Source organism: Pantherophis guttatus, chromosome 1 (genome assembly GCF_059756535.1).
Source record: "Pantherophis guttatus breed Tessera chromosome 1, ASM5975653v1, whole genome shotgun sequence".
Taxonomy (NCBI): Eukaryota; Metazoa; Chordata; class Lepidosauria; order Squamata; family Colubridae; genus Pantherophis; species Pantherophis guttatus.
In genome coordinates, this window is record NC_142063.1 from 185,940,161 (window position 1) to 185,952,921 (window position 12,761).

Below are 12,761 nucleotides of genomic sequence, written 5' to 3' on the forward strand. Positions count from 1 at the left end.
CTTAGCAAGTTAGTAATAATAGTAATAGTAACTTAGTTAGACATAGTGTTATGTCTAATTTAGTTATACTAATTAGTATATATGGCAGAGAATCCTCTGAAATAGAGCTGTTGTGTTGAAATTGGAAATTCTGTGTAATTTGTTATTTTTGGGAAAAAAATGAAATTTGAATTTTAAGTTTTAAACTCAGGATTATATAAAAATGAAAGTAGTCTTACTTTTCAAAGGACATCTGCATAGGGAAGGCATGTTCCCCAAGCAGAAGATAACCTTGATTTATTCGAAGTTTCTACATGTGGCAGATATGCAGCTGAAGGAGATTTATTCAATTTGGTTACTATAGGTATTGCAGTGTGAATTGTCATTTGCTGTCTAGAGCAGACCTGGGCATTTTATGGTCCACAGGCACATCCGGTTTGCAGATGGTCCCAGTCTGGTCCGTGGTGGTGATGGGGTGGTGGTAGTACTGTAGGGACAGGGTGGCAGGGGGTGGGGCAGTAGCCCTTCACAACAATTCTACTTTCTCATGTAGCCCCTTGATAAAATTAATTGCCTGCCCCTGGTCTGGAGTCACAAGTTATGTGCAACACACTTTGAAATCAGAACTGTGTAAAATGTATAATTTATCTTCCCTTATCTACAGGGAACATCTTTCTGGAGAGTCAAAATTCCAACAAAAGCTTGCAGAAATGAGTAAGTTTTTGTACTGCATGAGAATAATATAAATTACTACTGGGGACATTTGAGATGGTCTTATACAACAATGAGCAAGTTCCTCACTAGTGCCATGTATTTACTGGGCTTTGGGGGTAGTGGTTCCCAAGCACATAAAGCAACATGCTATAATCCAACAAGCTCAGCTAGTCACTATTTAAATACTTCATGTAAAAGGAATCTCCATGCCATTTGGATTCTAATCAACCTCCAGTATCATCTGGCCTGTTCTTTAGCTTCCCAGCACCTTTACTTTTCCTCTTCCCCAGGAAATCCCTCAACCTTGGTTTTTCCCACCCCGAAATCCTCTCCATTTTGGTCTGTGTCCAAAAGAGAAGAACTCCATTTCACTCCATATCTTGGCCACTTTTCAGTTCATGCATGAACAATTTTATGAATAATATCAAAATCCCCAAGATGTAATGAAAATCTAGGTACCTGCATTTCATGAGGATTCTGTTTTTAATTTACAGATCCAAGATTAGCTGCTTGCATGTCTTCAATTTTATTTTAGCAAATGTCTTAATCAGTTTAGACTAACACATTTAAAAAGGCAGTACTGTTTTTGTTTTTCTAGCATCTACTAGGACTAGAATTCAAAACCAGAAACTGAATGATGGTGCTGAAGTTTCAGACACTGTACAGAAGTGAACTGCTCTTGAGACCCTGGATCTGCACTGTAACTTTTATTTCTACTACATTGTTTTGCATATATTGCGTAGCTAATTTAATTAGTTGAGTTTAATGTTTTTCAGTGTTTCATGCTATGACATAGCATATGTATTATCCATTTAAGTGTTAATTTATACATATTAGTTTTCAGTAAAATTGATTTCCCAGTGCATTGTTGTTGAATTATATTACCTTTTCAGTTTTTATTGAACTACTTTGTTTTAGATATTCGGGTTCAATATACAAAATGCACTAGTATTTTATTAAGAATTGTCATTTTAATGTTAGAATTGATGCACTATTTATATGTTTGAGGTCCCCCTCCAAGGAACACCCAACACTATGTCAAAGAACTGTCTGCAGGACAGAGTTCTACAATAATTTATACAATTGGATTTATAGTCATTAGTTCTGAATGCCCCCCACTTGCCTGGGCAGTGCACTTAAGTATGGTGTCTAGATCAAATCCATTAGCTAACAATTTTATCTTTTTTTCCATCTTAAAACTCATATACAAATTAGAAAATTTGGCAGCCTGGTTGAATGTTATTATTTTATTTCAGTAAAACACAATGACTGCAACAAAACACCTACACTGCACACTCTTATCTGTCTCCTGAGCAGAGAAGTGTAATTCTGTAGCTGTCATTCTTTAATCTGTTAGTTTTGTAATAATCAGTAGTCAAGATTGCAAACTCAATATAGACTATGAAAATAAAGTTCTGAAATTTTATTAACAGTAACTATTAAGAGTTGGCTAACCTAAACTATCATAACGAAGTATTTTGACAAATTGAGCATAGAAATATTCTGTATTCTAATAAAAATTAAAGATTAATAAAATAATTTTAAAAATAAGAATGAGAATCATTAATATACAATGAAAATTATATTTAATATATTTTATCCTGAAGTTGAGTTGCTGATATAATTTAGTTTATTGGCTTGCTAACTATAATTTAGTAAACATGAAATAGAAAGCAATGAAACTTTCAGAAATATTTCATACAGTGAACTTAAACCTGGAAAACTGGCTGATGGAATGCAATCCACATTCTTTACATCCTATGAATCTGTGTTTTCTCAGTAAGTATAAGAAAATAAGGACCTTAATGTTTAAATGTGTTACCTTATGAAATATACTATTTAAACTCAAATTCAAAACCTTCAGATTTAAGTTTAGAATCTAGGTTACTTATTGTTTTGTGAATCTATTCATTAGTGTAAACAAATTCTCCCACAAACAATTATTTCTCTACTTATCTGAATTTATTTGCAATAAATGTCATGAAGAAACACATATATTTACATTTTCATTTAAAATTTCAGAAATATCATAAAAGAACAGGACTGTGTGGAATCATCCTCATTCTTATAGTCTTAATATGATTTTTAAAATTGGGTTATTTCACTGAAAGTTTGGGTTCTGGCAAAATAGTGACTCAATATTACTTTATCTCATACACAACTTTAATTGACTAGGGACAATGATGTAGGTTTAGCTGTTCCGGGATTAGATTGTTTGGAAATACGAGAGCAAGACATTTATTTCTTGCTTCAGGCATGCCCCTTGAGCTTCCCGAACTCCTGTTTGAGAACTTTGTTAGATGTTCTAGCCACTCTGTATACAGTCTTCACCATCGACTCTTCAGTTTCTCATGAGCAAAACCTCCTACCTCAAGCAGAATCCCTGAAGGTTTGATCAGTACTATGTATAAGTCAAGGCAGATTTAGCGATAGTTTTCAATGTTACATATCCAGAAATTGTTCCACTATTAGAATTAGTTACTTGCTCCTAAACTGTAAAAAACTCTTAATAGAAAGAAGTAAATATTTGTGTCAATCAATTGGGATATTTTTCACTCTGCAGAGGATATCAATGCCATTGTCTTTTAGAAGATAATTAATATTAGCACTGCGGGAGATGGTCTGGCTGGAAAAAAGATTCTGCCCAAGAGAGGTGAACAATTTTACAGCAAGATATATGACTTTTCCTTTATCAGCCTGTTGCCCCAACCTGTATTCTAAAAATAAGTGTTCCGCCTGGCCATCAGTCCCAGTTTGGAAATTGTTAAACTAATCAATCAATTAAAAACTAGGAAAGCCTCCAACAGTGAACTAATGCTGGCCAAATTGTTATTAAAAATATTGATTGGTGAGTTTGCCATCTCCTGCTTTATTCACATATCCCAAATACCTGAAGGCTGAAACTCTTCTTTCATCATCCTACTTTTAAAGAAAAGCAACAGCCTAATTATCATCCAGTAGCATTCCAATAAACTAGATAGACACTTTCACTTTTGCAAGATTGGTTTGGCTGGGACAAGAGAAATTTCTAGATGTACAAGTTGGCTTTATGGAAGGGATGACACAAAGTTACCTAGCATAGTTTTAATTTTATTAAATCTCTAATACTTTCATAATTGCTGTGGGGTTCCAGAGGTTTTATCTTTTGTGGGCTTCCCTTTCCCTTCTAATTTTCCAAAGCTCATATTCCTATTCATAGACTAGCAACTTCAGCTGTTGGTAAGAAAAACGGTTGCTTTCATATTGCAAGATACTGTAGCAACTGTCTGCAGATATGATATCTGTGGACAGGCTTTTCCTGAAGCATGGAAGATTATTTCAAGATATTTAAAGTAGTTTAGCTGTATCAAAATTTAATTACTTAGCTTTTAGTGAAAACTGTTGTTTTGGTGTTTCCTTAATTTCTAAGATCAGTTGTCACAGTAGGGAGCCAGAATGCATAATGCTCTTTTTAAATAAGGTTTATGAGAAAATTATCATGACATCAGAAATACAAATAATGATAATGAAACTATCTTCATTATTAGGCAAGGGTTTTACTTCAGTTTTTAAATGCTCCAACTCGACTGGCTTTGCTTATGAAGTTCTTCATGAGGTCATGGTCCATTTCTGCAAAACCTGGAGACTGAGTAACGACAGTCAGGTGGTTGATGCAAAACCGGAAGCAAAATTCCTCTAACTCCTAGAAATGGAGTGTTTACATATTAATACACACTACTAATGTGTGATATTGTTCCACATAATCACTATAGGTGGCAGGTCAGGGCTGAAAAAAAGATAACCCTATAATGGAAAAAGAAATCTGGAACAGAAAAACAGCCATGACAATCTATTCCACTCATTAAAAATCAACTTGTTGCATCTCATAGCTAACTGAGGTGCCAATTTCTCACTCATGAAAATTTTGCTCTTGAGGGGGAAGAAAATTAAATGGAGTGAGAGAAATGTTCATATTAAAAAACCTCAAGAACTATTTCAACAATCCTACAAAATATGAAATAAGTAAAAAACCATGATAAATAAAGTATCAAATCATACTCTCCTGTGTCCCTGCCTTCCCAATCAGTGAACAGCAGATTCCCAAATGAAATGACCCAATAGGCGTTCAATTAAACTTTTCCTAAGCTCTAATTTACACCTCTTTGTCTTGGGTCCTCCCCCTACAGTTTTCCATATCCCTTAAATGTAGTTGGGTCACACCCTAACTAAATCCAGAGTTCTAAAACAAATAGCAATTGACTGTCAGGACTGAAAAAAAATTCTTGGATGAGAAGCAAAACATTTTCAAGGGAAAAAACCAAGAAAGTCCAGTTGCCTTTTGGAAAAGCACCTTTGAGACAACTATGACCTAGGTGATTGAGAGTTTAAGAAGCTAGTTTCACTGAGTTCAGAATATTTCCTTTATTCACCTCTTTTATGGCGTTCTCTAGACACCAAATATATCCTTCCCAACAAATTGTGAAATTGCTCTGATATCTTGAAAACTACAAAAATTGTTATTTTTAACAGCAATTCTTAGCATTTGCACAATGGTTTCACTTCTTCAAAGTACTTCACATACAGACAGGTCCAGAAATATTGGGATATCGACACAATTCTAACATCTTTGGCTCTATACACCACCACAATGGAGTTGGAATGAAACAAACACAATGTGCTTTAACTGCAGACTCTCAGCTTTAATTTGAGGGTATGTACATCCAACTCAGGAGAACGGTGTAGGACTTACAGCAGTTTGCATATGTGCCTCCCACTTGTTAAGGGACCAAAAATAATGGGACAGAATAATAATCATAAATCAAACTTTCCCTTCTTAATACTTGGTTGCAAATCCTTTGCAGTCAATCACAGCCTGAAGTCTGGAACACATAGACATCACCAGACGCTGGGTTTCATTCCTGGTGATGCTCTGCCAGGCCTCTACTGCAACTGTCTTCAGTTCCTGCTTGTTCTTGGGGCATTTTCCCTTCAGTTTTGTCTTCAGCAAGTGAAATGCATGCTCAATGGGATTCAGGTCAGGTGATTGACTTGGCCATTGCATAACATTCCACTTCTGTCCCTTCAAAAACTCTTTGGTTGCTTTTGCAGTATGATTTGGGTCATTGTCCATCTGCGCTATGAAGTGCCGTCCAATGAGTTCTGCAGCATTTGGCTGAATGTGAGCAAATATTGCCCAAAACACTTCAGAATTCATCCTGCTGCTTTTGTCAGCAGTCACATCATCAATAAATACAAGAGAACTAGTTCCATTGGCAGCCATACATGCCCACGCCATGACACTACCACCACGCTTCACTGATGAGGTGATATGCTTAGGATCATGAGCAATTCCTTTCCTTCTCCATACTCTTCTCTTCCCATCACTCTGGTACAAGTTGATCTTGGTCTCATCTGTCCATAGGATCTTGTTCCAGAACTGTGAAGGCTTTGTTAGATGTTGTTTGGCAAACTCTAATCTGGCCTTCCTGTTTTTGAGGTTCACCAATGGTTTACATCTTGTGTGGTGAACCCTCTGTATTCACTCTGGTGAAGTCTTCTCTTGATTGTTGACTTTGACACACATACACCTACCTCCTGGAGAGTGTTCTTGATCTGGCCAACTGTTGTGAAGGGTGTTTTCTTCACCAGGGAAAGAATTCTTCGGTCATCCACCACACTTGTTTTCCATGTTCTCCCAGGTCTTTTGGTGTTGCTGAGCTCACCGGTGCATTCCTTCTTTTTGAGAATGTTTCAAACAGTTGTTTTGGCCTTGCCTAATGTTCTTGCTATCTCTCTGATGGGTTTGTTTTGTTTCTTCAGCCTAATGATGGCTTGCTTCACTGATAGTGACAGCTCTTTGGATCTCATCTTGAGAGTTGACAGCAACAGATTCCAAATGCAAATAGCACACTTGAAATGAACTCTGGGCCTTTTATCTGCACATTGTAATTGGGGTAATGAGGGAATATCACACACCTGGCCATGGAACAGCTAAGCCAATTGTCCCATTACTTTTGGTCCCTTAACAAGTGGGAGGCACATATACAAACTGCTGTAAGTCCTACACCGTTCACCTGAGTTGGATGTACATACCCTCAAATTAAAGCTGACAGTCTGCAGTTAACACACATTGTGTTTGTTTCATTCCAACTCCATTGTGGTAGTGTATAGAGCCAAAGATGTTAGAATTGTGTCGATGTCCCAATATTTCTGGACCTGACTGTACAAGAACTGCTTCTAATTTTTACCAGACCCCATAAGATAGGCCAAGCAGTATTCCAACAGCGTGGATTCCTTGACTAACACTACTCAATATATTAATTGCACAGACAAATTCAAGCTCATAGCTCAATGTAGAACAAGGACCCCCAGTCAGTAGCAACTCAGTAAAGAACATTTTCCATACCTTTGCTTCATACTTGATTGCAGTTGATAGAAGAGCAATTGCATTCTCTTCAGAAATGCCCTGCTTAATTGTTTGTTGGCAAAGCTTCTTTAGTCGGTTGTCTCTATAGAAGCTTGCCAAGTCTAACAGGCCTGCCAAAAGAGGGGGGGGGGATCAAGTCTATACACAGGCTAGAAGAAACCTTTAGTAACACACAACTATAAAATACTTCTGGAATAAAAATGTTGCTAGTGATGTCACATATGAAAAGCTGGTGTTTTAAACATAGTTATCTGCAAATTTAATATGCGTTCTAAATGATGACTGTTGATAGCAGTTCTAGGCTCAAAAAATGATGACAATCCAGAAATGGGGGGGGGGGGTTTGTTAAGTTTGGAACCTCTTTTCATCAGAACATTTCTGCCCTGGGCCATCTAAAGCACTTTACAGATGCCTGGAGGTTGTATGCATGTGGATGAGGAGGAATCAGCTTCAGCTTTGGCTCAAACCTGACAAGACCAAATAGTTTTAGGTCCCCCCGTCTGTCTTTTCCACCATAGAGTGGCTCCTTTGCCTTTGAGTTAGAGACCATCACAATCAGGGAGATTCTGTCTTTTATTTTGTACTAAGCATCTGGAAAAGTCGAAATTTGCTTCAAGGTTTTAGCAAATGTATGGAGCTTCTAGTCTCTTTTCCCCCTTTCGCATATAATAGAAATGGGCAAGGAAATTCTTCCTCATTCTCCCTTCTCTGACTGCCAATTTAACATTAATTTCCCAATTAAATGGAAAGACAATTCAACATTGGAGCCACCAATGGAGCTTCCACTATCTGGAAATCCAAAATTATATCTTGTGGAGTTCTGTGCTCTGGAAATATTTTTTTTTAAATAAAATTTTCTAAGCTACAATTCTTATAGCAACAAAAAACTCTCAAGACAGATTCCAGCAGAAATATTTTCAACTCAGCAAAAATGTTAAAATGGTTTTAAGGAAAAATAATATATTGGTTAAACTGCCTTTTTTGACACCTGTGACAGCTTCATGGGAATGAGCTGCTTTTATTTTAACTTTTCTTATTCAGTGCCTTGTCTGCCTAACAATTATATTATGGTAAAATCTCAATTTAAGAGACTAACTGAGGGACAAGATGTCTGTTACTGAGGAAAGTTTGATGAATCCAAGAGTGAGGATTTACATCATTTGCATAATGATATAAATTCATTTCTGAATTCTATTTGCATTATTTCTGCCGTAATTTGTTCTACTCCAGTTAAAATCTACTATGTGATGGCAAACCTATGGCACGCGTGCCATAGGTGGCACATGGAGTCATATCAGTGGGCACGCGAGCTCAGCCAATTTTCAGGCCTTCTGGGCCCACCGGAAGTAGGGAAATAGGCTGTTTCCGGCCTCCAGGGGGTGAAGAAGGCCATTTTCGCCCTCCCCAGGCTCTTAGAAAGACTGGGGAGCCTGGGGAGAGCAAAAAACGGGCTTTCCGGTCCCACTGGAAGTCAGCAAATGGGCCGTTTCCGGCCTCCAGAGGGCCTCCGGGGGGTGGGCTCCTAGAAAGGTTCTGGAGCCTGGGGAGGGTGAAAAATGGGCCTACCAGGCCCACTGTGCCATTGCATGCCAAAAGCAGGGGAAGTGCGAATGGCTCACGGACGCATGCACAGGTGAGGGCAGGGCACATTGAATTATGGGTGTGGGCACATGCACGCACGAACCACCCCCACTCCCCCCACTTTTGGCACCCAATGGCAAAAAGGTTAGCCATCACTGTACTATATCAATGTCTGGTAAAATAAGATTTCACTGAATTACTTACATATAGAATAGCTAAGTAGTCTGCATTTCATTTGCAGACAATTGTCAGGTGAATTTTTTCATAGTTCTAGTGGGAAATATGGGATTTTCCCTACATAAAGGTAAGCTGATATTATCTTGGACAATATCAGCTTACCTTCAATGAAGGTAACAGTAGCAAGGCTTAATTTTAATTTAATGCCCATGCCTGATTTTTTTGCTGCTAAAGCAATTGCTTTTTCCAAGGTGAGACAGAAGAGAGAAAAGGGTGTAATGAATACTTTCAATTCTCATACGTACTCCCCAAACTATACACAGTTAAATAGCTTTGGAGCCAACAGAGATGACTAAATTCCTAACTATCCTGTTACTATTGATTAAAACAAAGGATGCAACAAAGGACAACTAGGCTACTTAAATCTTTCTTAAAACTATTCTCATAATTATTCATAGAAATATTAAATTCTGAAAAAAAAGACCTTTAATTACTAATTATGAACATCTACATGTGCCTATCTTTATTCTGGCCTACTGGGAAAGTCACAAAAATGTAGAATATATATATACTCTATTGTTATTGTGTGTGTGTGTGTGTGTGTGTGTGCAATATAATGCTTTTTCTTATAACACTGCACAACTTGTTATACCAGTCTGTTTATTTTCCTTCGTCACTAACAAAATACTTTCTCTAATGCTACAAGATGTGAAAAATATATGCAAACTCATTTCATACTCTGAACTAAGTTTGCACAAGTCAGTATATTCAAGAGTTAATAGTGTATGTATGTATACACAAATATGTATGTAAATATCATGAAAATATATATTAACACCTTAGCTGGTTGTTCCAATTACCTATGGCATCTTCAGGAGGGAGACTGATGCTATCTGTATAAAGATACTCCAAAAATGCTCGGTAAACAGGATATGAGAATTCACTTATTTCTATGATTTCCTCAGTACCATTGTTCAGAACTGAATGAAAATGTTCACACCTAGGCATAAAAGGGAAACAGTTATAACATCAGCACCAACAAACAACTCAATTCCTACCATGTAAAAGAAAACCTGAAATATTAACATGAAAATGATATGGGAAAGATGAACCCCTGCGAATGTAACTTGTATTAAGAGGGACTGAACCATTCCTTTCCATATTAGTTGTGTTTTTAGAATTGACAGTATTTTGTGCCTTACTGCCACACTAAACTGGCTTTGAAATGAATTATATACCTTGTAGAGACTTATTTCTATTTTTGACAATGTAATAATCAGCACAATATTTTGCTGATCATGAAGCTGCTTATTCATGCATGATAGATTTTTCATTTAATGAAAAACATACCGTGTTTCCCTGAAAATAAGACAGGGTCTTATTTTGTTTTGAATCCCAAAATAAGGGCTTGGCCTTATTATCGGGGGGTCTTATTATTTTGGGGGTGCAGGAGGCCCCGGGTGGCCTGCGCACTCACAGCCGGGAGTCCGGCAGAAAGAGGCTCCCTTCAAGTGCTATCAAGCCCCTCCCCTTCTGCAGGATGTGTGTGTAGAACACAAGCAGCCCGAAGGTACCAAGCCGCGCGAGTGTCTGTTCTCCCACTGCTCTCGCGCCTCCCAGGCCTCACCATGTTGATGTGGGCGAATGCCACTGGTGCCCACCACTAGCACCCGCGTGGAAGCCATGGCCTGGGCCAGCTCTCCCTGCAGGGTTCAGCTCCAGCCGTCACCATAGAGTGGGAAGCACACTCCCAGAGCGGCCACTGCCCTGGCTGGGGTTTGGAAGCCACAGAAGCATAGTTTAGGTGAGAAAAAGAAAGACTTCTGCTGCTTCCCTAGCATGCAACCAAAAGCAGAAGCTGTATTTTAATAGTACTGGAAAAATTTTCTGTATATGGGCAAAAAAGGCCAAAAAAGGGAAGCTAATGAAAATATTGGAGAAGATTTAGAATTTCATACCTAATTTTGAGGAACACTTTATGAACATAAATGTATTTTCCATCTACTTGAAACCTCAAATCAGCATTATCTGGGTTGTCAAATGCCTTTTTTATTGATTGAGCTATTGTTAAGTGATTGTCAGGTTCTGAAACAAAAATATTACGAATATTTTTCAGCAATACTTTCTATTTCAATCTCTTTCATAGTACATAAAAACAAGAAAATAATGGAAATCAAACATTTTTCATTACACAAATAAAATCACTACAAAACCTGGATATAAACAAAGCAACAAGAGAATATTTTTGTTACATTCTTCTCTTATTCAGGAATAATGAGCAAATGATTCATTTTTTGACAAAGTGACTAAATTAATGGACCAGCGAAATTCATCAAATTTGAAGACACTAAACTGTCAGGAATAGCTAACACCCTAGAACCGTGATGGCGAACCTATGGCACACGTGCCAGATGTGGCACACAGCATCCTGTAGACACACGAGCTATCGCCCCATTTCAGCTCTGCTGCACATATGTGCGTGCCTCCAGCTGGTCTTTGGGTCTCTGCTGCAAATGCATGGGGATGGGGCGCATGCAGGGGGCATGCAAATACATGTTTGGGGAGTGGGGCACGTGCGGGGGGTTGCACTCGCATGGGGTGGGGTGCGTGCAGGGAGGTGCACACATGCACAGGGGGCGTGCACACACGCAGAGGGCACGCACGCATGCATGGGGGCACGCACATTTGAGCAAGGGGTGGGGCGCATGTGTGGGGCGCATTGCATCTTGGGGGTTTGGGCGCGTTTTGGGCACTCAATTCAGAAAAGGTTAGCCATCACTGCCCTAGAAGATAGACTCAAGACCCAGATGGATCTCGAGAGATTTGAACGCTGGGCTGTATTTAACAAAATGAACTTCAATGTAGAGAAAAGTAAGGTTTTACACTTAGGAAAGAAAACCCAAATGTATAGGTACAGATTAGGTGAAACATGGCTCAATAGCAGTAACTGTGAGAGGGAACTTGGAGTCCTAATGGACAATCACTTAAATATGAGCCAGCAGTGTGCAGCAACAGTCAAAAAAGCCAATACAATCTTAGGTTGCATTAACAGAGGGGTAGAATCAAGATCGCATGAAGTACTAGTACAGCTTTATAAAGCCTTAGTATGATCACACTTAGAATACTGCATTCTTTTTTTATCACCATATTATAAAAAAGATGTTGAGATGTTAACAGATTAACAGAGTTGGAAGGGATTTTGTAGGTCATCTAGTCCAACCCCATGCCCAAGCTGGAGACCCTGCACCATTTTTGACAGATGTCAGTCTGGAAAGAGTGCAGAAAACAGCAACAATTATTATTAGGGAGCCTGAAACACAGTGCACTTTTTTGATTTGGGGAGGGGATCTCAGCGCTGCTGCCTGAAAACCCTTTCCTCTCTGAAGGCTTCAATCCCTCCCCTGGAGGCCTGAAATGCAATGCACTTTTTTGGCCTCCGCACACCCCGTTTTTGGATTCAGAGAGGAAAATCAATTGGAAACAAGGTATCATAAAATTTCAGATGCACGTGACTTTTGCTGAGAACTGAGGAGGCAGAGAATATAAAAGAACTGAGGGGGCAGAGAATCGAGAAACAGCCATGCCTGGTCACGCCACACCAACTGAGGGCATACCCATAGAATACAAGGATTTAGCTGAGGTTTTTAGCGAAAAAGCCTCAGATGAGCTCCCCCCCCACCGCGCCACTGACTGTGCAATAGAAATCTTACCCGGTGCGAAACTCCCTAAACCCAAGATGTACAGCATGTCACCGAGGGAGTTGGAAGAGCTGAGAACATTCATTGAGAAAAATCTAGCAAGGGGTTTCATCGAGCCAGCTCGACCAAAAATTGCAGCTCCAATGTTATTTAGAGAAAAAAAAGATGGCTCAAAATGTCTCTGTGTTGATTTTCGAAATTTGAAT

At 38.7% G+C, this 12,761-nt stretch overlaps 2 protein-coding genes across 22 annotated transcripts in view; one reads left to right on the forward strand and one right to left on the reverse strand.

Annotated features, from left to right (window-relative positions):
• RB1 (RB transcriptional corepressor 1) overlaps nucleotides 1-2,241 on the forward strand; it is a 60,105-nt gene extending 57,864 nt beyond the window's left edge. For all 5 annotated transcript variants that reach the window (XM_034426869.3, XM_034426870.3, XM_060689410.2 and 2 more), the window contains 2 exons: nucleotides 644-693; nucleotides 1,292-2,241. In XM_034426869.3, coding sequence (XP_034282760.2) covers nucleotides 644-693; nucleotides 1,292-1,365 — 124 coding nt within the window. In that variant the 3' untranslated portion in view covers nucleotides 1,366-2,241. The remainder of the gene's footprint in view (nucleotides 1-643; nucleotides 694-1,291) is intronic.
• The window catches only part of RCBTB2 (RCC1 and BTB domain containing protein 2), a 57,317-nt gene that overhangs the window by 14,968 nt on the left and 29,588 nt on the right, over nucleotides 1-12,761 (reverse strand). For 6 of the 17 annotated variants that reach the window (XM_087886263.1, XM_087886261.1, XM_034426873.3 and 3 more), the window contains 3 exons: nucleotides 10,816-10,942; nucleotides 9,718-9,857; nucleotides 7,079-7,209 (listed from right to left, as the gene is read on the reverse strand). In XM_087886263.1, the coding sequence (XP_087742389.1) occupies nucleotides 7,079-7,209; nucleotides 9,718-9,857; nucleotides 10,816-10,942 (398 nt within the window). Of the gene's footprint in view, nucleotides 1-2,636; nucleotides 4,496-7,078; nucleotides 7,210-9,717; nucleotides 9,858-10,815; nucleotides 10,943-12,761 lie in introns of those variants that run through there. The other 11 variants (XM_034426872.3, XM_034426876.3, XM_087886299.1 and 8 more) reach the window with 4 other exon arrangements.